This window comes from Typopeltis vanoorti, chromosome 11 (assembly GCF_054136105.1).
Source record: "Typopeltis vanoorti isolate ZY-2024b chromosome 11, IOZ_Tvanoo_1.0, whole genome shotgun sequence".
Classification (NCBI taxonomy): domain Eukaryota; kingdom Metazoa; phylum Arthropoda; class Arachnida; order Uropygi; family Thelyphonidae; genus Typopeltis; species Typopeltis vanoorti.
This window is the reverse complement of record NC_143559.1, coordinates 134,543,443-134,566,423: the sequence shown is the minus strand read 5'-3', so window position 1 is coordinate 134,566,423 and position 22,981 is coordinate 134,543,443. Positions and strand designations below refer to the sequence as shown.

General features: G+C 36.9%; 1 protein-coding gene across 1 annotated transcript in view; it reads right to left on the bottom strand.

Annotated features, from left to right (window-relative positions):
- Window positions 1-2,641: 2,641 nt before the first annotated feature.
- Sbds (SBDS ribosome maturation factor) overlaps window positions 2,642-22,981 on the bottom strand; it is a 78,659-nt gene continuing 58,319 nt past the window's right edge. Inside the window, exons 4-5 of the mRNA XM_090400382.1 lie at window positions 20,773-20,934; window positions 2,642-2,816 (exon numbers count right to left, since the gene is read on the bottom strand). Coding sequence (XP_090256508.1) covers window positions 2,688-2,816; window positions 20,773-20,934 — 291 coding nt within the window. The 3' untranslated portion in view covers window positions 2,642-2,687. The remainder of the gene's footprint in view (window positions 2,817-20,772; window positions 20,935-22,981) is intronic.

Below are 22,981 nucleotides of genomic sequence, written 5' to 3'. Positions count from 1 at the left end.
AATGCATGGTCAGCAAGTCCTAAGTAGCTGTATTGGTGAAACTGGATGTAGTCCTTTTGTTCAGATATACTGACATCGGCTGTCCTGCCTGTTTGGCAATATTATTATGAGAGACTCATCGAGGGAGGCCACATACTACACAAACCAGCTATCATATTTATACTTGAATTCATTCACAATGATTGCACACACAACATCCAATAGTAGGACAGTTTACAATTACAAGGGACCTGGTATACTCCAGGTAGGTCTAGGGAAGTGGCTGGTCTTTGGTGGAGCAGATAAGAGATGCCAATTTTTTAAATGGTTTGCAATGAGTTGTGAGGTCATATTTCCTTAAGATTTTTGTTAGTTTTTCAGATGTACCACAGATATAAGGAATAGTGATAAATTTAGAGTAATCTCTGTTATGAAGGGGGGAAAGGTTAACTGGTTTTAATATTTTTTGGAAATTGTAGCCATTGGCTAAGAAGGTGTTAAGGATATGGTGAAGTTCAGTAGTTAGGGCATTATGATCTGAACTGATTAATTTTATTCTGTTATATAGGGTTTTTATAATCCCATATTGTTGGAAGGGGAGAATGACTGCTGGCGAATGTATCTACCTGTATGTGTAGGTTTTCTGTAAACAGAGAAGGTTGACATGTAATCAGTATCTAAGAAAGGGAAACTGTTTTTGTTTCCCTTTTCCAAAGTAAACTGGATCCTGGGGCATTGATTGTTTAAGTGTTGAGAAATTGTGGAGTGTATCCAGGCCATGCAGCCAAAAAACAAACGCATCATCCACGTAGCATAGCTAAATAGTGGATTTATGTGGGGTAGAGTTTAAGGCTTTTCTTAAAAGGTCTCCATAAAGAAGTTGGCCATATTGACTGACATCTATCAACAGGTTTGAAAGAAAATATTTTGGCCTAGAGATTGGAAAACATCACTATCATCTTAATTCGAAAAAAAAAAGGAAAAAAAATCAAATCCCAGAGATTTCAGCATGACTTTAATTTTACATTAAAGTTATGCTGAAAGTGATCCAACAAGTAATCATTTGTTTTATTAATAAGAAAGCTTTTCATTGCATGGATCCTCAGTCTGTTGTGATCCATGTAATCAAAATCTTTCTTACTGAGCATCTAATTCTCTTGATAAGAGAGCTGTATGACAATTGAGAAGCTTCAGTAAAAAGGTCTTTGGAGAAACAGCGTTCAGGTGGAAAACAGGGAATGGCAGGGTTGTATACTGTCGCCCTATCTTTTTAATATTTATAATGAATATATTATGAGGTCCGTGAGGTTAGCCAAGTGGCTATGCGCTTCATAACCATATGCCTCAGAAAGGAAGGTCCTGAGTTCAATTCCTGTCACTGATGTGAGGAGCTTAGGATCTTTCTCTGACACAGCCAAGTTAATTGGTCTTGGGAGTAGACTGTAGGGTTTCCCTCCCACAAACAGACAAACCAGCCTTGAGAACTCAATACTTCTACAGACATAGGATACACCAGCAGGCATAGGGCCAACCACCCTATCCTCATACAATGGTTGCAGTTATAAGGAATAGAAACCCTCAACACCGTTAAGGTAAAAGAGGGAAAGATTAAAAAAAGAAAGAAAAATATATCATGAGAATGGCTAAACTTAGACAAAGATCCAGCGAGAATTAAGATTGGTAGCAAAAAATAATTTAGGATATGCTCTCATAGTAGAAACTAAGGAAGATCTGCAGTAGTTGATTCTATTGATAAGATGGAAAATAAAAGTGATGGCTTCTGGCAGTTTAGAACTTATAATAGAGGGAAATAAAATAGAGATAATTGAAAGTTATGATTTACCGGGAATTAGAAAAGATGGTAAACGTGAAGATGAAATTAAAACGATAGTCATGGGGGAAAAAAACTACATTAAATCTGACAAAAATTATAAAAGATAGAGGTATGAGTAAGACTATGAAAGTTAGAATTGTCAAAGCAATGGTAATTTCAAGTAGTGATGTATGGATGTGAAAGCTGGATTATTAAGAAGAAAGATAGAAAGTGAACTGATTCATTTGAATTGTGTGCGTGGAAGATACTATTAAGAATCTCATGGACAATAACAGGGTTTTAGGGAGTATAAAGACAGAATGCTCCTTGGAGGTGATGATATCTAAACAGAAGTTGATGTACTTTGGACATATTATGCAAGCTAATGAATCTTTGGAAAAGGCAGTTATGCTGGGGAAAATTAAGAGAATGAGAAGAAGACTGCAAAAGAGTTGGATGGACAACACAAAAGAACTTACAATTGCTGAAAGAAGGGACAGGAGGCTAAGTAGGATGGAGAGGCTTTGTTCAGATCACCAAGAGTTGAAAACGACTAGATGGCAGAAAATAAGACAGATCATAAGTGAATGAGAGTTCACATGGAAAATTCAAATACCCTGTGTACAATCGTATTTGCATGAGGTACTGCATTTTTCACATAAAGTGGAGGATAAGTACTGTAGATCAGCTGAAAGGATAACAGAATACAATGATGATGAATTAATTTAAGAATAAGGTATGGCAGGCAAGAAAAAATGAAAACCATCCAGTGAGACTTGTAGCTCAATGGAGGTTAAATAATAAATTTCATCTTTCAAAAATCTTAACTCACACTAAGGAGACATTAAAAACAGCTTTACAAATTTATTTATAATCTATTACAGTGATACAAATGTTATTCTAATATTTCATCTCCTTCTTGAACTTCTTTTAAGCTAATTACTTCCAGCTGTCCTTTACTTTTTGTCTCACTCCTTACAATCTCATCTATTTTTCGAAAATGGCCAGGATCAATCAGAAATATCTGCAATTAAAAAATACATTTGAATTTAGAAATTTACTCATTTAAATGTTTCTACTAAATTGCTTAGTTATTATAATTCATAGGCAAAAGAAACATCAAAAGCAGTTTTCATTAATACAGTAATTCCTCAATTATCTGATCACATGATGCAAATCAATTTGATCAGATAATTGAGGATAAGATTAACTGAAGGTACTGTTACATGGTACTATACCAGAATTAGATGGCATGCAAACTCATTCAAGCTTTGGTTAACTGAAGGTATGGTAATTTGAAGATGGATAAGAGAGAGAGAGCTTGGCATACACATTGAAAAATTAATATATTTACACAGAATATAAGAGGGTTTGGTTCGGTTTATTTAGATTTATGACTGAAGCAACTCAGGCTATGAGGCCAATGTATTATGTATGTATGTTAATTCATGTGTTCTAATGACAGGTTTTCCTGTTCTGAGAGATGAAAAAGCCTTCTATCTCCATATTTCACCTTCAGGTGAAAAGCTCTGATAAAGGTTCTTCATGTCCCAGAAGGATTCGAACTCGGGTCTTTCTAACCAAATACATCATGAAAACTGACTGAGCTACAGAGGCTCCTACTTAGAAGAATTCCAGCAAGCTCTAATGGATAATGAGACAGTCTCAAAAGGTATGAAAGCCTGTTTCTTTCTCAGTGATGAAATAATTTAATAGTAAATGCTATTAACTGTTAAAAGATTAAGGTTCTTATACTGTAGAAGACCAAATCATGAACACATCATTCTTAAGGAGAAATTATGAAAAATAACTACATTTCACTCTGGATCAAAGTTTGATCAGTGATGAGAAGGGCAGTGAAAAGTGCAGGACCAATCTGTTGATAATTTTCCTTTGCATGAAAAATTACTTGATTGCAGATGGGTTTGATTATGTTATGTAAAAATACTTGAATTTCAGGATCATGTGTGCGTTGCTGTGTCGGAAAAAGTGCTGATTCACTATTGGTGAGTCATCCTGTTTCTGACCCAACACACGGTAACGATTAGATCTAAGGATAAGGACATACTTATGCCTCCAGAAGAAGAGCTAAAAGGATAGTGTACATATGTTCACTCAGAGGTATGTCTAACCAACTGAGGTTGTAGATATTAAGTAACTTTGGGAAATCTATATTTAAAGTTGATAATGTCTGTGTGAAATTAGCAAGGGAAAATTATGTCTCAGTACTGAAATGTTGTTATTAGATGTATATAAGATGATCTATGTATTAGAACCATGTCAAAACAGTTCGGAGTTGCGGTGACCAATCGACCGCAGCTATGAGCATGACGTAGTCATGGAGAGAGGGCACTCGCACTTTGCAATATAAGGTCCGGCACGAGATTCAAATCGCTCTCTTGTTTTCTGTTCCTGCGTTCCCATCCAAGTATTGGATAGCTGCGGAAGCTTGCCGCCGGTGCCCAGCAACAATCTCCCGGTTGCTGTTGTGCCGTGTCAAGTATAGTCACCAAAGGAATGAGGTCGGAATTCCAGTAAAGAGCTGTTGGTTAGTTATGCCAACGTGTAGTCAGCGAGAGCGCAAACTTTCGAAGATAATAGAAGTAAGCCGCTGATGCCATGAGAAAACACGGAAGTGTAATCGTAAGGAAGCCCCAGCAACTCTGTGAAAAGACAAGGATGGTAATGTACAAGTTTTCATACTCATTTTAGAATAGTAACCAAGAAAGGAATAGGAACCAAGGAATTTAGGAGCTCCACACATTTAACTTTCATATGATGGCTAAAGGACTGATTTTGGACTAGTCTGTCTATGTCAAATAAGCTGGTGCCACTCTAAGCTTATGCTGAGGAAGGAACCAAACCTTCGAACTGTTTATTAGGAAGAAACTTTATGATATTATGTTAAATATTAGCTTGAATATTAACTAAGTTGGGGAGGATAAAGCTTGGGCACAAATAAGAATATTATCCCATGTTAAAATACAAGACGGATTGCATCTGATATGCTATAACAAGGATTATATATAACTATGTGCATGTGTTTTTTTATATGTGAGCACTGAGTAACTCTGTGTGGAATAATCGAGTCTGAATATAATAATACAAAAAGGGTGTGGGATTGTTAGATTAAAATTAGGAGTAGAAATTTTGGATATCTTAAACTAAAGGGGGGGGGAGTTCAGACTCTTTAGTATTGAAGTTACTACTTAAAGTGTATATGTGCAAGTGTTTAAAATAAATGTATTTCTTTAACCCAAAGTTCAAGAGTCTGTTGTTTTCTGAGATTTGAATTACCACTTATTAAACCTTCGGACCTGTATAAGTGGGAATCCATTTTCGTAAGAAAGAAAGAAAGAGGGGAGCCACGACTGCAAATCACGTGATCCCTTTGTTATTTTAGAGCTGTCTAATTGTGTATCAGAATTCAATTGCCGGCTGGCGCAGTCGTTTTAAACAATTATAAATTTATCGGCAATGGAATAGCTGATATCCTAAAGTGATAAATAATAGTAACTTAGAATATAAATCTACGAGAGAAATCGATATAACAATGGCGCAGCAGTCGACAGGATGTGCTTGAAAAAAAAAAAATCAAAGTGCACGATAAGTTGGTCTCAATCTCAGAAACAGAACTCAGAAGATTGAAATAAGATTGAAAATATAATAGTGAATTTTTGAGTTAATAACAGAGTGTATTAATCTGAAAGGATAAGTATGTCCCTACCAACATCAACCAAGATGAGCGACCCAGAGTTTTTCAAAAGCATAAACCCCCAACAAATTTTTCCTCAATTCTCTGGCTAAGAATCAGACAATGTGGGGGAATTTTTTGATTACATAGAGGAACTTAGGAAAATAGGGCGATGGAGTGACTTCCAGTTGCTTATTCTGCTCCACAGCAAGTTGACTGGAAGGGCAAAAAGTTTCTTCTACTCCTCCCCACTATTGAAAAATACGATGGACTACCAGAGGTTCAGGCAAATCCTAATCTCACAATTTTCAAATACCAAAACCGTGGGACCAAACCTCTGGAAGCTCCAGGGTATAAAACAGAAGGAAAAGGAAAGCATCCCTGAATATTATAATAGGTTACTCACGTGTGCTAACACACTGAGTGTACATGAGGTGGAGAAATGCCATTTGGAGTGGACCGTGTTCCAACTTTTCAGAGTAGGCTTGAGACAAGAACTAAAGGAGGTGGCGTTTGCAAAGGGGATATCCAACCTAAAAGAATGCCATGATGCCGCCATAGAGAGAGAGCGAACAACTACTTGGGGACATCTAATCCACAGCCACTGCAAGCCACATAAATGTTGTGAAGGATAGCAAAGAAGATAACAGATGCCCGAGTCAAAGAAGGAAAGGGAGAGAAAAAGAAATGGAGAAATGTCGAGAAGTGAAAGAAAATATAGAAAGAAAAAAAAACGGAATCAGTCTGCAAGGTCGATATTGATGTATGTAACTTCAATGAAGTCCGCTCCTTGGTCAGACAGGAAGTTGAAAAGTTACAACAGCTGCTCATGGAATGATTTGACGTAGTAATCAGTCAGTTGACAATAAATCCTTCCAACAGTCAGAGTTCTCAAATGGTCCAGGAAGAAAAGGTAACTGATCTCATTCATCGAGAAGTAAAAAGGTTACAACAGCCAGTACTCGATAAGTTAGAGTCCCTGATGGAAAGGTTAACAGAAATGTCTGCCCAAAGTGGATCGAACTCTCCTTTGTCTTTAGACAGAGAGGTTAAACGAGATTTCCGCCGAGAGATCCCTAGGTGTTACCGATGTAATAAATTAGGACACATTGCTCGCGACTGCTTTACTGCACAAGGAACCTCAAGAGTCAGGCACCAACCTAAGGCTACATCTCACATTTGTGCCAAACCATTTGAAAGGGGAGAAAAAAAATTCACAGGGATAAACGTAATAACAAGAATAGGCAGAAAGGGTATTGACGCACTCTTAGACCCCGGCTCTCAGGTTTCTACAATATCTGAGAACTGCATCAGGGAACTGGGTACCTGCATGAAATTAAGAGAACTAAGAGATTGAGGAAGCCCATTAAACTCTTAGGGATATCCTCCTCTGTGACTTATGCCCAAAAACGTGCGAGGTTAAAGATAGAATTGGTAGGATTGGGCCTACATGCCTGGAATAACTTCCTCGTTCTGCCCAAGAACTCGCGCTCACGCATGGAAATGATTTTAGGTGAAGATTTCTTAAAGAAACACGGATTCTCTTGTGACTATCCCAAGGCGGGTGTTCAGTTCAGTGGAAGAAAGGATGACAGAATGAAGGATCAGAAGTTTGAATGCCAAGAAGAGGAAGACAAACCCTCGCTCTGCGAAACCCAATGCGGGAAGAAGACAGAACTGAAGGAAAGTAGAAAAGACCCCATGAGTGAAACTCAATCTAAGATTGATCCCATTACAGTTAAGAGTGTAGATAGTAACTTAGTCACAGGAAAGGGGAAAAGCAAGGAGATGGAAATAGAGAATTTGACTGAAAACAAGGGCACACTTCTGAGCAGATTGTTATATCCATTTCTCTTGTAGATTTATATTCTAAGTTACTATTATTTATCACTTTAGGATATCAGCTATTCCGTTGCCGACAAATTTATAATTGTTTAAAACGACTGCGCCAGCTGGCAATTGAATTCTGATACACAATTAGACATCTCTAAAATAACAAAGGGATCACGTGATTTGCAGTCGTGGCTCCCCTCTTTTTTTCTTATAAAAATGGATTCCCCCTTTACTTATACAGGTCCGAAGATTTAATAAGTGGTAATTCAAATCTCAGAAAACAACAGACTCATGCACTTTAGGTTAAAGAAATACATTTATTTTAAACACTTGCATATATACACTTTAAGTAGTAACTTCAATACTAAAGAGTCTGAATCCTGATCTACCACAACCACGGACCTGAACTAATATCTCCTAGCTATATTACAGTGGTGCAAGGACAACTTTGTAAACTTCAATGCTACTAAAACACAGTTCTGTCTAATTTCACTTCCCTCTCCCTTACCTTCAGTAATACTGTGATATCCAAACATGATCAGATTTCTCTTCTTGGACTAACCTGCACCTCCGATCTTTCCTGGTACAATCACATTTCAAATATAGCTTTCTACTTGGTGTACTTTTTTGCACAAGACGCTCCTTTACCTGCCAACTCTATACAAAGCCCAAATCCATCCTGCCATGGAATACTGCTCCCATATTTGGGGTGGTGTCAAAATCCTCTCTAAGACTGCTCATTTCCATTCAGAAGAGGACAATCTGACTAATTAATGATCTCATTTTCTCACAAATCCACTTCAATTCCTCTCTCAAAGATGTTTAGTTCCTTCCTTGTGCGTCTTCTATGAATACTTTCATGGATAATGCTCAGCTGAATTGGTCACGATTATTTCTCCACTCTTCTTCAAAATCATTACAACAAGAGCCATTGCTAACCAACACTGTTTTACAGTCCATCTGGAAATTCTCCAAACCAACTTCACTGCCTCATCTTTTGTTCCATTTACTTCTTTCTTAGGAATCTTTCCCAAAGATTACAACCCTCAGCTGTTCATGCAAAATGTGAACAGATTCCTCCTTCTTCTATTCCTTTTGCCTACACATACGGCACTGATGTGCTATAGGTCTTGTGACCTTTCGTGTGTGAATAATAATTTAAAAAAATGCCAGCTTGCAACTTCATCTCCTACAGTCCACATCCAGTGCCCAAACTATACACTTCAAAATTCTTTTTGCTACAAGGGTGGCACCTGTGCCTTTGTGAAATCCAATAAAGCCCACCAGAGAATGACTAATTTAGAATTCCCTGCTTCTGACATTCTCTGACTAATGGTTTCCTTGCCCTATTTAGACATTCATTTGTTGCATTTACTAGTCCCCAAACACTGGTAACCATCCTAACCTCTTCACACTCCTTTCCATGAAACTCAACCAACTACAATCCAGCTATTGCCCACACATATGACATTGATGTGCTATAGGTCTTGTGACCTTTCGTGTGAATAAAAATAAAAAAATAATAATTTTAAAAAATGCCAGATAGTGAGGTCATCTTCCTGAACAACCTCAATGTCCACAATTCCAACACCAGTGACCAAGCTGGACAAGAAGCAGAAGTCTTTGCTGTAAATAATGACCTAACACAAATCGTACACCTACCTAATCAAATTACAGATAACCTACTTTGCTCTCCAAATACTATGGATCTCATTTTGACCAGTTCTCCTTCAAGATACACATCATATAGGCCACCTCTCCTCTCAGTAACTCAGTTCACAATCTTGTACAAGTCTTCTCTCATAGAATGCCCTGCACCCACTCACTCCTTGTGTCCTCTGGCACTACAAAGAAACCAATTGGGATGACCTCTGGAATTTCTACTCCTACTTTCCTTAGTATGACTATTGTTTCCATCATCTGACCCTAACACCTGCTGTGAACAAGTTATAGAAATTATTCATCTCCAATTCAAAGCATAATTCTCGTCCACTTTCCAAATCCTGGTTCAACCAAAAGTGTACCAAAGCAGTCAAAGAAAAAAATACAACTTACCGCAAGTGGCCTGCTTCAAGAACTACAACTTTAAACTCTGCCTAAACCAAAAGACAATATATGCAAATCAGTCATCAGCATATCAAAATCTGACTTCATAAAGGCCAACAACTAAACAAACTTGCATCCCGTCCAAATGGAAGCCATGCCTTCTGATCCCTCGCTAAGGCCACTGGGTGCAATTTCTGCTTTCCTGCACTTCCACCCCCTAATTTCATCCTGATGGCACCACTGTTACTTCATTCAAAGATAAAACTGACCTCCTGGCATTACTCTTTTTTCTCAAATTCCTGCATTGATGAGAAAGGGAAATCACTTCCTATCATACTAGAATCCAAGCACCGTATGCCTCCTTTAGTTTTTTGACAAAAACTGCATCCTCTCTACAATCTACTATACATATCTGGTACTTATCCCAATGTATGGAAGCAATCTCATATCCATCCTATTCCCAAGAAGAATAATAGAAGTCAATCATCAAACTACCAAATAATCAGCAACCACCAGCACAGATTCCACCATTCATGATCCACAGCTGACCTTCTAGCTTACATCACCCACCAAAGGACATGTACCATGGAAAGGTTCTGAGAAACTTGTGCTGTTACCCTTGATATTTCCAAAGCCTTTGACAATGTGTGGAATCATGGCCTACTCAACAAATTGCCACCCTTTGGTCTCTCTGCAATCCTCTGTAATTGGCTAGCCAGCTTTCTCTCTGGTTGTTCTCTGTGAGTCATGGGATATGGCTTCTTCTCTGAGCTTCACCATCAATGCCAAAGAGCCTCAATGCTCTGTCTTATCACCTACTCCCTTTCTCTAATTCATAAACAGCCTACTCACAAATTACTACTAATCTTATCCACATCTTTGCAGACAACAGTACTCTCCACTCATCCTACTCATTCGACAGACCATGCAGTACTCTGACATCTTCATACTATCCTTCAATGGAGCATGTTCAATGCCAACAAATTAGCCTTGTCTTTTTTTTTCGCAAAAGAGATGTCAGTTCACCTACCCTTACTCTCAGTAACAGACAAGATCTCTCTCTGCTTGGACTGTTTACCTTCAGTCTCTCCTGGCATAAACACATTACATCAATACTCATCATCATCCAAGAAACTAGGCATTCTCTTTCATTCAAAAGGATATTTTACATCCAGCCAACTCTGAACTATATGCAAATCCCAAATCTGCCCACACCTAGAGTACTGCTCAAAATATTTGGGTAGTGCACCTAAAACTTCCCTTAAAATCCTTGACAGTGTCCACAGAAAAGCAATAAAGCTCATTGATGATCTCTCTCTCACAGATTCACTTAAACCTCTATCTCATAGATGCAGTGTTTCAGCATTGTATCTATTCTACAGGCTCTTCGTGGTCACTGCTCCGGTGAACTTGCAACTATTATTCCTTCACTTTCAGTTGCGCCTGTTAATACAAGAGCAGCAGTGCTCAGCATCCCTTAAATGTGCAAATGCACCAAACCTCCTTCTCTTCCTCTTTTATTCTGTCCTCTGGAACAGCCTCCCTCATAAAGCATTCTCAAACAATTACAACCTTGCAGTTCTTTAAAAAAACTTCTCAGTCTCATCTGCACCTCATACACATTATATGATTGTATAGGCCTCGTGTATGGGATCAATATATATATATATATATATATATAAATAACCTACTCTTGGAAAACAGTTAATTGCCATTATTAAAAATTAAAAGATGTCCTCTACACTTTAAAAGTTACCAGTGCAAACTCTCACATGATAAATAATTTATCATGTTCATTTCACAAGTTTTTTCTAAGGAAGTTACACATAAAGAATAATCATTGTTTGTATTATTTAAATTAAGGGGATATTAAATCCAACAATGTTTTAAAACCGAATAAGAAACTCAAAGATTGGAATCAGAGAGTTTCATGCCAAATATAGTAAAATAAACTATAAAAGTATCGGCGACCACTAGTGTGAGCTAATGCAAGTAGTCCAAGTACGTAGTACAAACTCAGGCAACTCGCAGCAAAGGTGGTAAAGTTCTGATCGCTATTCTTGTTATTTTCCATAACGTAAAACACATTTCCTAGGAAATGTATGCTGTTATTACATTATGGTGGGAGGTCACTACCCAGAGCGGTTTCAGCCTTTATTGAAGCTTCATCGGCAAGTAGCTAGACCAAATTAATACTAAAGGGCTCTTTATATTTAAGTAACTTAATGGGTGCACCTTTTTGACAACTCGTATAGCAGAGTATATAAGTTCTTTTCGCTATACCCTTTGGTATTAATTTGGTCTAGCTACTCACTGATGAAGCCTCAATAAAGGCTGAAACCGATCTGGGTAGTGACCTCCCACCATAATGTAATAACAGCATACATTTCCTAGGAAATGTGTTTTACATTATGGAAAATACCAAGAATAGCGATCAGAACTTTACCACCTTTGCTGCGAGTTGCCCGAGTTTGTACTACGTACTTGGAATACTTGCATTAGCTCACGCTAGTAGTCGCTGATACTTTTATAGTTTGGAAAGACTTTTATTGGGATTATATTGATCAAGTGCATATAATAAACAACTAAGTTATACCAACTAAAAAGGCACTAAAAAGTAAAAAACTGTTACAAACTATAATCGACAGATTCCAATTATATTAAACAAAGAACAGAGCACGTACAATACATTCATAGAGCGTGGATTATATCACGTGTTGTTATTCAGGAACTTTCTATAGTTGTATTTCTATCCTAACTGGACTTAAGTCATCTGATATCATTAGTAGCACTTCTCCTCCTCTCCTATCTCTTCTGTCATTCCTAAAATTAGTATATCTGTTACACTCGATTCTACCATATCTAATTCTGATAGCCAGGTTTCACTAATGCAACTCGTTCTGGCGAGTTGAAGGATCTGATAAGGGTCTTCCAGATCATGGGCAAGATTAGTCCTTGGTTCCTGTTAAGGTTTTATATACAGTGGGCAACTGTTGTGGTCTCCTTAAAAATTCGGGAACGGAAGTCCTCCTCCATGTAAGGAATTGTGCTTCTATCCCACTCTATGGTATGGTTCGTTCTTGAGAAATAAAAAGCTAACCCCGATTTTTCTTCTCTGTCTGTTATTATTACCGTCACCTATGTGTTCTTTTTGCCTAATTTCAAGGCTCCTTGACGTTTGATCGATGTAATTCAAGCCGCACGAACATGGTATGTTATAAACTCCAGCATATTTGGAGAAAGGATGGCTATCTTTTGGAGATCTTAAGAATTGTCTAATCATTTGTGGGTTTAAAGGCCACTCTTATTTTATGTGGTCTAAGGAGTCTAGCAATCTTATAGGAAACTGTCCCTAAGTATGGAATGACGATGGTAGAAATATAACGTACATCATCTTGTTGTCTTTGTCGGGGTTCAGAGAAAAGCATCTTGTGGACGAGTCTTCGAGGAAATCCATTCATGGTAAGGTTGGTGGATATCAGGGATAGTTCTTCCTGGAGGTCTTGTTGATCTGTTGTAAGGAGAGAGGCATGGTTCTTCAACATGTGTACAATACTAAGTTTCTGAGAAATGCAGTGTGAGGAAGTGAAATGTAAATATCGTCCTGTATTGGTAGGTTTGCGGTAAACTGAGAGGTTGATACCACCATTCGGAAGCTTCTTAATTAAAGTGTCCAGAAATGATAATTGGTTATCTTCTTCACGTTCTAGAGTGAATATGATTGTGTGGTGTAGAGAGTTGATTTTGTTAACAAAGTCGAACAGGTCCTTTTTTGTGTGGTTCCAAACGATAAAGATATTGTCCACGTATCTCCACCACACTGTGGGTTTAGGGTCTGTTTGAGTTAAGATTTTACTTTCAAAAAGTTGGTATAACTTAGTTGTTTATTATATGCACTTGATCAATATAATCCCAATAAAAGTCTTTCCAGAGCTTTTTGGTCAAGAAAATTAAACGTTTTTTTTTTTAACTTTTATAGTTTATTATACTATATTCGGCATAAAACTCTGATTCCAATCTTTGAGTTTCTTATTCGGTTTTAAAACAATGTGGGATTTAATATTCCCTTAATTTAAATAATGTTTATATGCCGAAATGAAGCTGATTGGCTCTTTATATTTAAGTATTTGTTTGTATTATTACTATAAATCATTTTGTATGTAATAATTTAATTACAAAACTTTGCTAAACTAATATGTGACATCATGTACTAATGTTAACATATATGGGAATTTCGAAAGGTCTGTGACGTCATCATATCCAGATGTTGATGTGTGACCATATATGGAAGTTTTGAGAGATGCGTGCACATGCACAATGTTAAGTCCTGGCCTTTATAAGCTCTAGCATTGAGAAGGCCTTTGTCTGAAGGTTTTGCCTTCTTTCTCTGCACCCACTGGTCATCAAAAGAAAGAAGTCTTCGGGTTCTGCCTTCTCCTACCTCGGTCTACCACAATGTGAAGTCTGCTGCCAGTCATTGAAAGAGAAGCATCTTATGCCCTAAGGTTCTTCCAGTCCAGTTCCTTCCCTGGATCCACTACCATGAGAAGTCTACTGTTTATCACCAGAATGCCTCATTAGGAGAGCTGTCCGTTAATTCCCTTTAAAAGAATCTTCGCTGACACAGGAACCCCTCATTGTGTAGCTGAATTAAGGGTATAGAATTATCGATGGCTTTTTTGTCATGTTGTTCTCCCTCCTCTTATCTCGGTCCACCACAATGTGAAGTTTGCTGCCAGTCATTGAAAGAGAAGCATCTTATGCCCTAAGGTTCTTCCAGTCCAGTTCCTTCCCTGGATCCACTACCATGAGAAGTCTACTGTTGATCACCAGAACGCCTCATTAGAAGAGTGCTGCCATGGAAAAGAATCTTCGCTGACACAGGAACCACTCATCATGTAGCTGAATTGTGGGTATAGAATTATCGATGGCTTTTTTGTCATGTTGTTCTCCCTTCTCTTACCTCAGTCCACCACAATGTGAAGTCTGCTGCCCGTCATTGAAAGAGAAGCATCTTATACCCAAATTTCTTCCAGTCCAGTTCCTTCCCTGGATCCACTACAATGAGAAGTCTACTGTTGATCACCAGAACGCCTCATTAGGAGAGTGTTGCCATGGAAAATAATCTTCGCTGACACAGGAACCACTCATCATGCAGCTGAATTAAGGGTAATTATCAATGGCTTTTGTCATGTTATACATCATTTTGTATTTTGGTTTAAGCCAATAAGAATACAATTTGGTCAGCTAAATCCCAAATTGCCAGCCCATTCTCTTTCGTTCAGAATAATCCATAGTTACCCAACTGGGTGCATCGCGACAAGGTGAGGATTGGAGATTAGGTCAGAAGTCCCGGTTGGTTCTCCGCATTCCTTTAAAGGCTATGTGAAGGTCTCCTCTCAGTTATACAGCTACAGAAATAACAAAGCTGGTATGGTAGGAAGTCAGTTGAATAAATTCATATGGAATAAGAGAGAAATTAGTTGGAACACTAAATTAGCTGTATACAAGACAGTGTTCAAACCAGTTTTAACTAATGGATCTGAGAGCTGGGTCAGAAGTAAAACGCTTGACCAAAGACTAGAGACCGAGATATGAGAGTCCTGAAAAAGATTAGAGACGTGAACAGATGGCACCAATGGCAATATCATATTAAAAACGAGGATATTAGGAAAGAACTTGACATTGTCAGCATCCAGGAATGTGTTAACAGAGCTAATCTCAGGTGGTATAGTCACTTAAACAGAATGGTCGAGCAAAGATTAGCAAAACAAGTGTTCTCTGCCAGGTTGGCAGGAAAATGACCCAGAGGAAAGCCAAGATATAGGTGGATTGATACAGTACAAAAGTACCGTGGATGATAGAAATATAAGATCTGATAATGTTGGAGTCTTGACAAGTAACAGACTGATTTGGAGGAAAATTGTAGATAGGAAGTTAGTAATGATGTAAATTTTTCATGTATTACTATCACATCCTGTACACCCCTTGAAGGTATATATCAGGAATTTGATGATGATGAATTATCAATAACTCAAAGAAGAAATTTGGTGGGAGATCAAGAACAATCCTGCAGAAGGGAAGAAAAACTAAGCACTATCATATGGACAAAAGAATTGAGTAATGGACAGTGCTGAATAAGAGTAATAAAATATTGCAATTTGCTGTAAGTAATGAGTTGCTATCTCATTAGATAATTAGATATGTAATAATTCCAAACAATTTATATCAAGTGTGTCTCTGTTCATTGTCAATTGTGACGTCAAATTATTATTTATAATTATTTGATAAGATTGTAAGTCAATATTATAAAAGTAAGAAGAGTACTGTATAAAGTAGTGCAAGTTAATATTGGATTAAGCTCACTCAAGGAGTGCTTTACATTCAAATTGTATAAGAATGACTAGTAGGATATATTTTGATTTTTAGAGAAGAAATGTAGGGGAACCTAATTTAGAAACATTTGTAACTATGAATTGTGATTCGATTGTAAAAATGTGCTAATGTGGATTGGACAGTGTAATGAGAATTCTTGATTTAATTAAATGATTTGTGAACAACATACTGATTTTATCAATGCACTATCTCCAAAAATTCAAACCTGTATCTGATTGAGTAATAAAAAGTTGAGTATCTATCTTAGATTAAGTGATTAAATTCAAACCATGACTGATCTAAAGTAAACAATAAAGTTAGCAGGGAATAAGAATAATGTCTGCTCTGTTTTCAACTTAGAATCTTACAATCTCACATTCGATACATAGTCTAATTGTTGCAGTCGAAAAACAAATAAATTTGTTAGACTACAGAGTGTGAGCAAATAAGAGATAATAGATTGTAACAAATGGCAGCACAGTCAACAATTAAAGCAGTCAACATATAAGAAATAAGAGGAAGACAAAGCAGGAAGATTACACCAGTAGTGTGAACACCCAGGACTGTTCTATCCCTATGCTTTCTCTTCCCAAGTGAATAATCTCTTCCTCCTCAGGAAATCCTTCCCCTCCCAAAAAAATAAATACTAGTATACTTTAATTCTTTCAATGGTTATTTAAGACTGACCATAGCTGCTTCAAAATTATGGCTAAGGCTATTAGATCACATATCATGTCTATTAATTGCATGTGTTCTTCTGGCCAGTTTTTCCTGTTTGCAGGATGAAAAACCCAAATTTCCAAAATGAAGGGGAAAAATGCCATTACTGTCTGAGACTAGCTCACTCACCTTCAACTGAAAAGTGAACGATGGGATTTTTTTTCCTTTCATAGTTACATGATCATCAGCATTTATTTTAATAAAGTATAGTCACAACTGCTCTACAGACATCAAAGAACAACTCTTACACACATATAACTTTGCATTTTCCTCTGGGAAAGTTCCTCAGCAGTGGAATTCAATTCCAAAAAAAGAGTAACCTGAAAACTACAGAGGAATCACACTCCTTTCTACTCCACTAAAAATCTACAATAGAATGATATTAAATAGAACTGAACCACATATAACTCCATTACTTCGTACAAACCAGGCAGAACACATTCACTGCATCAGAAGACTAATAGAGGGTTCAAAGGACAAGAACTTACCATTGCTTTTGAACTTCATTGACTTTACTAAAGCATTTGATTCTGTTGACATTGAAAGACTATGGGAGACACTCAAAATTTATGGAATTTCACCTAAGATTATCAGGGCAATCACAAGACACTCTACCAGGGATATCAAGCCACAGTACTAGTTAATGGAGACAAAAAAGACAATTTTTCCATCACCACAGGAGTCCTACAGGGAGATACTCTGGCCCCATATCTATTTATCATAGTGATTGACTATATTTTTAAATTGATTCAAGTTAAATCTGGAATCCTCATCAAAGACTCATATATACAGATGCACCTTGAAGACCTGAGCTTTGCAGATGATATAGACCTCAATGACTCCAACATTACAGATGCCCAAAACCACTTCAACAGCCTTAGAAGAACCACAGAAATATCTGGACTAAAAATAAACTCCCAAGAAAACAAAAATATTAAAAAAATCGGATAGATGGGCACATCTAAATAAATCAAAATGATTACCTTGACAAAGTAGAGGACTTTGTATACCTAGGATCACACATTTCGGATTCCTTAACAGACATTCAGACAAGAAAACAGAAAGTACTCCAGTTCCACAGAAGTCTTAATAAAGTATGGAAGTCGAGCTTCATCTCAAAGGAGATGAAGATTTGTTTTTACAAGTGCACTGGCCAGTCTATCTTTCTGTACAGCTCCCAGACCTGGAACATCTCAACAAAAACAGCAACCAAGATTATAAATAGCTTTGGAACTACTTGTCTAAGAAATATCCTGGCAAGATTCACATTCCCAACTCTACTCTACTGGATGAAACCCAGCAAGATCCTCTAGTCAGCACTGTTCAAAGAAACCAAATAAAATGGCTCGGCCACCAACTCAGACATCCACCCTCTGCACCTTTTGCTCTGGTCCTCTATGCCCCTACAGATGGAAAAAGAAAAACGAGGCAGACCCCAGACTCAATATTGGAAAGACATCAGCAATATTCTCCCCATTTTCCCTCAACTCTTGCATCAGAGATCCATTAACTAGCATGTGACAGAGATGCCTGGTTTTCTTCCATGCAATAAGAACCTCCAAGTCCTATCTAGTGTACATAGACTATTTATTTGTTTTATTATAAATAGGTTTCCCTATTTATAACTGTAAAATTAGAATTAGCCTTAAAGTACAAGCCAGGAAAAAGAAAACCAGGACATCCTCTTAAACGATTCAACGATGACTTCTAAGGCCGGAACAGGCCATGCTATGCTTAAATCCTTGATATGCATGATGATGATGATAATTGTAAAATTATAAATAAACGATGATGATTTAACATCTGTAGAAAAATAGTACAGATGGTGGCCAATATAAGAAATAAGGGCTAAAATTATTGCTTAGAGCCCAAAATAGAGACTTTACTGGTGAACTTGAAAGAGATGTTATGCGAGACAAGTTTTTCTCCAGCAAACCCTCATTTCAAGACTAAGCAATAATTTTTGCTCTTATTTTATATGTTGGCCACCATCAATACTATTTTTGTGCTAATTTATCTGTGAGTAATCTCTAGTCTAACTTTTGTTAATTTATCTGTTAGTAATTTCTAGCTAAACTGATAAAGGGACTCCAGTTTGATGCAAAAGGTTTCTCCTCCCCCCACCAGAGTTCAGGCCAGTAGTGTAAATGGTTGACCAAATTAGTGAGACTTTAGCACGTTATAGGTATTGTAATCAGGGGCGGATCGTCTATAGGGGCCGGGCCCCACCTATATTTGTATAACTAGCCCAATAATTGTAGTTTTATAAAAATATGTTTCTTGTAATTATTATTTTTTGATCTATTTCCAACATTTTATTGTTTAATAAAAAAATTACTGTAGTATTCTGTGGCAATATTGTATAATGCGACTTAGTACGGTCTCTGAGGCCAGCCACGGCTGGCCCTATTTTATAGGTGTAGAACACGGGGCATGTATGAGGCAAGTGCACTAGCGATCGTGTTTGTTTACTGGGCACAACGCTCATCTTGCAGCCAGTTTAGTCTGGCCCAGTCACTGTATTTTCACATACATACACAGCGCGCGATTCTTTGATTGTGAATCACGTGCACTAGGGAATAATGTTTATTTAAGGCGCAATGCTTATCTTGGGGCCAGTTTAGTCTGGCCCAGTCACTGTGTTTGAATGTAAATAGCAGGCGATTCTTTCATTGTCTTATTATTTATTCTCGTTGTTGATCTGTTTTATTGTTTTTAATTATTGTTGTCATTTTTTGTTATAATTTATTTTAAAGTTTAAATTTTTATTACATCCATAAACAATACATTTTAACTATGAACAAAATCTATCGTTTATTGGAAAAACGTTTCTCGGAAGTTTCAACATTGATTTATAAAATAAATAGAAATAACTTTTTTTTATTTTAACACTTGAAATATGAAAACGTATTGCAGGGCGGCCAGCTGGAGTTGAACCAGCGTCTTTGGATTTACAGTTCACTGCTCTAGTGCGTTGAGTTTTTTTTTACTCTACTCCGCTGAGCTATTCCCGTAACTGCAAATCTTTCGAGTTTTCATATTATTAATACGTTGAGCTCGTATATGTTACGTCCTAACAATTTTAAAAAATTAATAGCTCTATAAAAAATTAATAACTATAAATCAATAATAGAACCCACTATACAAATATAAAAAAATTAAGTTGTTTTTGGCCCCTGGCCTACCTGTTTCTATTGTCACCAACCACCACTGATTGTAACACAGCTGGTCTCTTTGTGTGTGTGTGTGTATATAATGTAAACTCCAGATGATGACCTTGATACGAAGGTCAAAATGTCAGTCAATTATTTTGGTTTATATTAAATTGAAGTTATTACTATAACATGGCAGTTGTCTCAATAATTTATTAAAATGAATAAGATGGGAATTAACACACATCTTTCCAAGGCACTGTCAATACTAAATGAGTTACAGAGATTCTTAATCTGACTGCATATAACTCTACTACCACCTCACTTCATCTGTATTTGGATATCTTGGAGAAAATTGGACTTTTTGAAAATTTTTTTAAATTTATTACATAAGTTTCAGTTCCATGTGGTATCCTGTGAAACAATTTTGCAAAATCCAGTAGTATCATCACTTAGCCATTCTCTTTATCCAGCTCACTCTTTGCTCTATTATAAGAAGTTAGTAAATTACTTAAGCATGGCCTACCCTTCACAAAGAAATAAATACAGCTCTCATACAGTATTGTTTCTCATCCACCCATTCCTGAATTCTGTCTTTGATCAACTTTTCCAATACTGTTACCAATATTTCCAGAATACCGAGTGGTTTATAATTTGCTACCATAGTGAAGCCTCTTTTTAACTATTTCATACTCCTTCCACTTCCTTGACAGCGGAAGGACAAAATAGTTCTTTTGGTGGTTACTGATTGGTTCACAGAATATTTTTGATCACTGATCAGGTGAGGTTGACCATTCATGATCTCCATTACTTTAAACAATACTGATGTGAGAAAGCAATATGTCAATAGCTGTATAAGGGCTTGTTTCCAAGCTGTAGGGGTGGATGTTAGCAGAATATACTACTGTAGATATGATAAAGCACAGACATTAGTTCAGGTTAGGATACATCAACTTCACTTCTCTTGAGCACAAATGACAGGATACTATCAAAACCAAAAAGTCTTTTGTACCATAACAGAGTAATATCAATACCAATAAGCAAGTTTGCAATCCATACATAAATCTTTCATCTATTCTATAATAAAAAGACTAAAAAAGTAAACTGCCATCAAGAGTGTACAGTTATGAAAATTTGATTAAGTTTATTTCCTTTCTTACCATCTGCAGGGTGCCATCTTCTAAACTTTCAGATTCTACTGATGAAGCCAGTTCTTTAAATCTACTTAGATATTTTTTACCGCCAGGAATAAAGACTCTAAGTTTCATCTGTGATCTTTCAATTTTCATCACTGGTTGCAATTTTTTAATGACCTCTAAAGCCTTGAATTTAACAAAAAAAAAAATGAAAAATGTTAGCATCATCATATAAATGAACAAAAGCCAAAATCATACAAAAAGTTTATTCTATTATTTGGGTGTCTCCATGAATATGACTTACTGCAGGGGCATCAATACCATGGTAATGATGAAATGAAGAAAAGCAGTTAACATGGCATCTGAAGCAAGTGCATGTCTTTGTAACCCTGCTGGTAAAAGCAAATGCAATCTACTAAAAAAAAAAAAAAACTGGATTCATATTTTGCATAAGGCATGGATGTTTGCAAAAGCTCACGCTAGATAAGCGTGTGTGTGTGTGTGTGTGTGTGTGTACACATATATATATACACACACAAGGGATTTCCAAAAAGTAAGGTAACGCATTTTTTGGGGGGGGGATGTTTAATAATAAGAAGGAAGTTGAAATTATACACCAAGAAACCCAACAAGAGACCAGTTTATCAATACTAGTACTGAAGAAGTTTGCGCCCACACCCAGTAACCAACATCGCACCACCTGATGAACTTCCTCATCAGTCTTCCAGAAAGCTGTTTCTTGAAGGAGCCAAACAAATGGAAGCTTCTACCCCTGTACAAATCACAAATCCATTCAACCTTGGAGTGCATGGGAAGTGGTCAAGGATTGTTTAAAGGACTAGTATTAGGCTGTATACGTAAGGACAGAGAAGGATAAATAAGAAGGGAATTAAATGGATGAGTATCATCATTAAGCTGTCATTTATGTAAGAGCTGCATATACATACATACAGGGGGTCGTCGAGTTACGTCGGAAATCCGTTCCTACCGACCGACGTAAAGCAATTTTCGATGAAAGTCCGAATTACCATAGCCTAAGTTACTTACCTAACTAAAACACCCTAAAGTCATACGTACATATCAAGAAACAGAACTAGGCCATAGGAAAATGAAAGTGAGAACATAATCACTGTATAATACAGAAAAATGACAAAAATGAAACTGTAATAAAAAAACAAACATAAAAATGAGAACAATCCCCAAAATGACAAATAAAATTGTACATTCTGTACAGGTGATTAAAAAAAAAAAATGAAAACAATTCTTTACCTTTTATCCTGTGGTTGGCTTGCACACTAGAAGAGGCATTGCAAGGAGGGAGAGACTGACTCAAGTGTTCAGGGATGCGAACTTTATCCTTGATAATAGTCCCAACTGTGGTATAACTTAAGTTTAACGTGCGACCGATGTTCGTTGGTGTTTCTCGCTTTTTTGCCCTTTTAATAATGTCTAATTTCACTTCTAATGTAATGGCTTTCCTTTACTTCGATACACTGCCATCAGAAGAGTCTGCCTTAGGTTTGGGAGCCATATTGAAGGGTAAAAAGTCACAAAAAACACAAAAGTGAGAGAGTGGATGTAAACAAAGATGCGGTACCCAAAAAGTGTATGCTGGGACCCAAGCAATGCCACCTCTCCCAAACAAATAACGCGTAATGGTGTATTCTTCCACCGCGCTCACAAACAAGTTCGCCTGTGACATTTGAATTTTACGTTGCGCTGCTTCAAGTCGAAATTTATTTTTTTAATTAATTATGGGATTACTGCCGTAAAGTCGAAATGATGCATGTCGAGGACAACGTGGATCAAGGACCCCCTGTATACACACACACTTGGGTCTCTTTTTATGCAGATTTGAAGTTATGCAGTGCATAACTTCAAAACTTATGTATAGTGTGCTCACAGATACGAGACCTTTCGACACTTCTGCGTATGTCAACAGAAGGAGAATCCATTCCGATAATAGGGTAATCCAGCGTTTCCCAAACTTTTCCTACGACAGAACACTTCACAAATCCTGAAATTTTCATGGAACACCTTTGTTATTTTGTAATATATTAATTAATAATTGATCATTAATTATTAATTAATAAAATAACATCAATTAAAAATAAACATCATTAAATTAATTTGTTCCGATTTTCATTGACATATTCCATTCTGATCACCAAAAATTTATAATATTATAAGTACTTAAGAGTGAATGAAGACTTTTTCTCCTGTGTGCTGATAG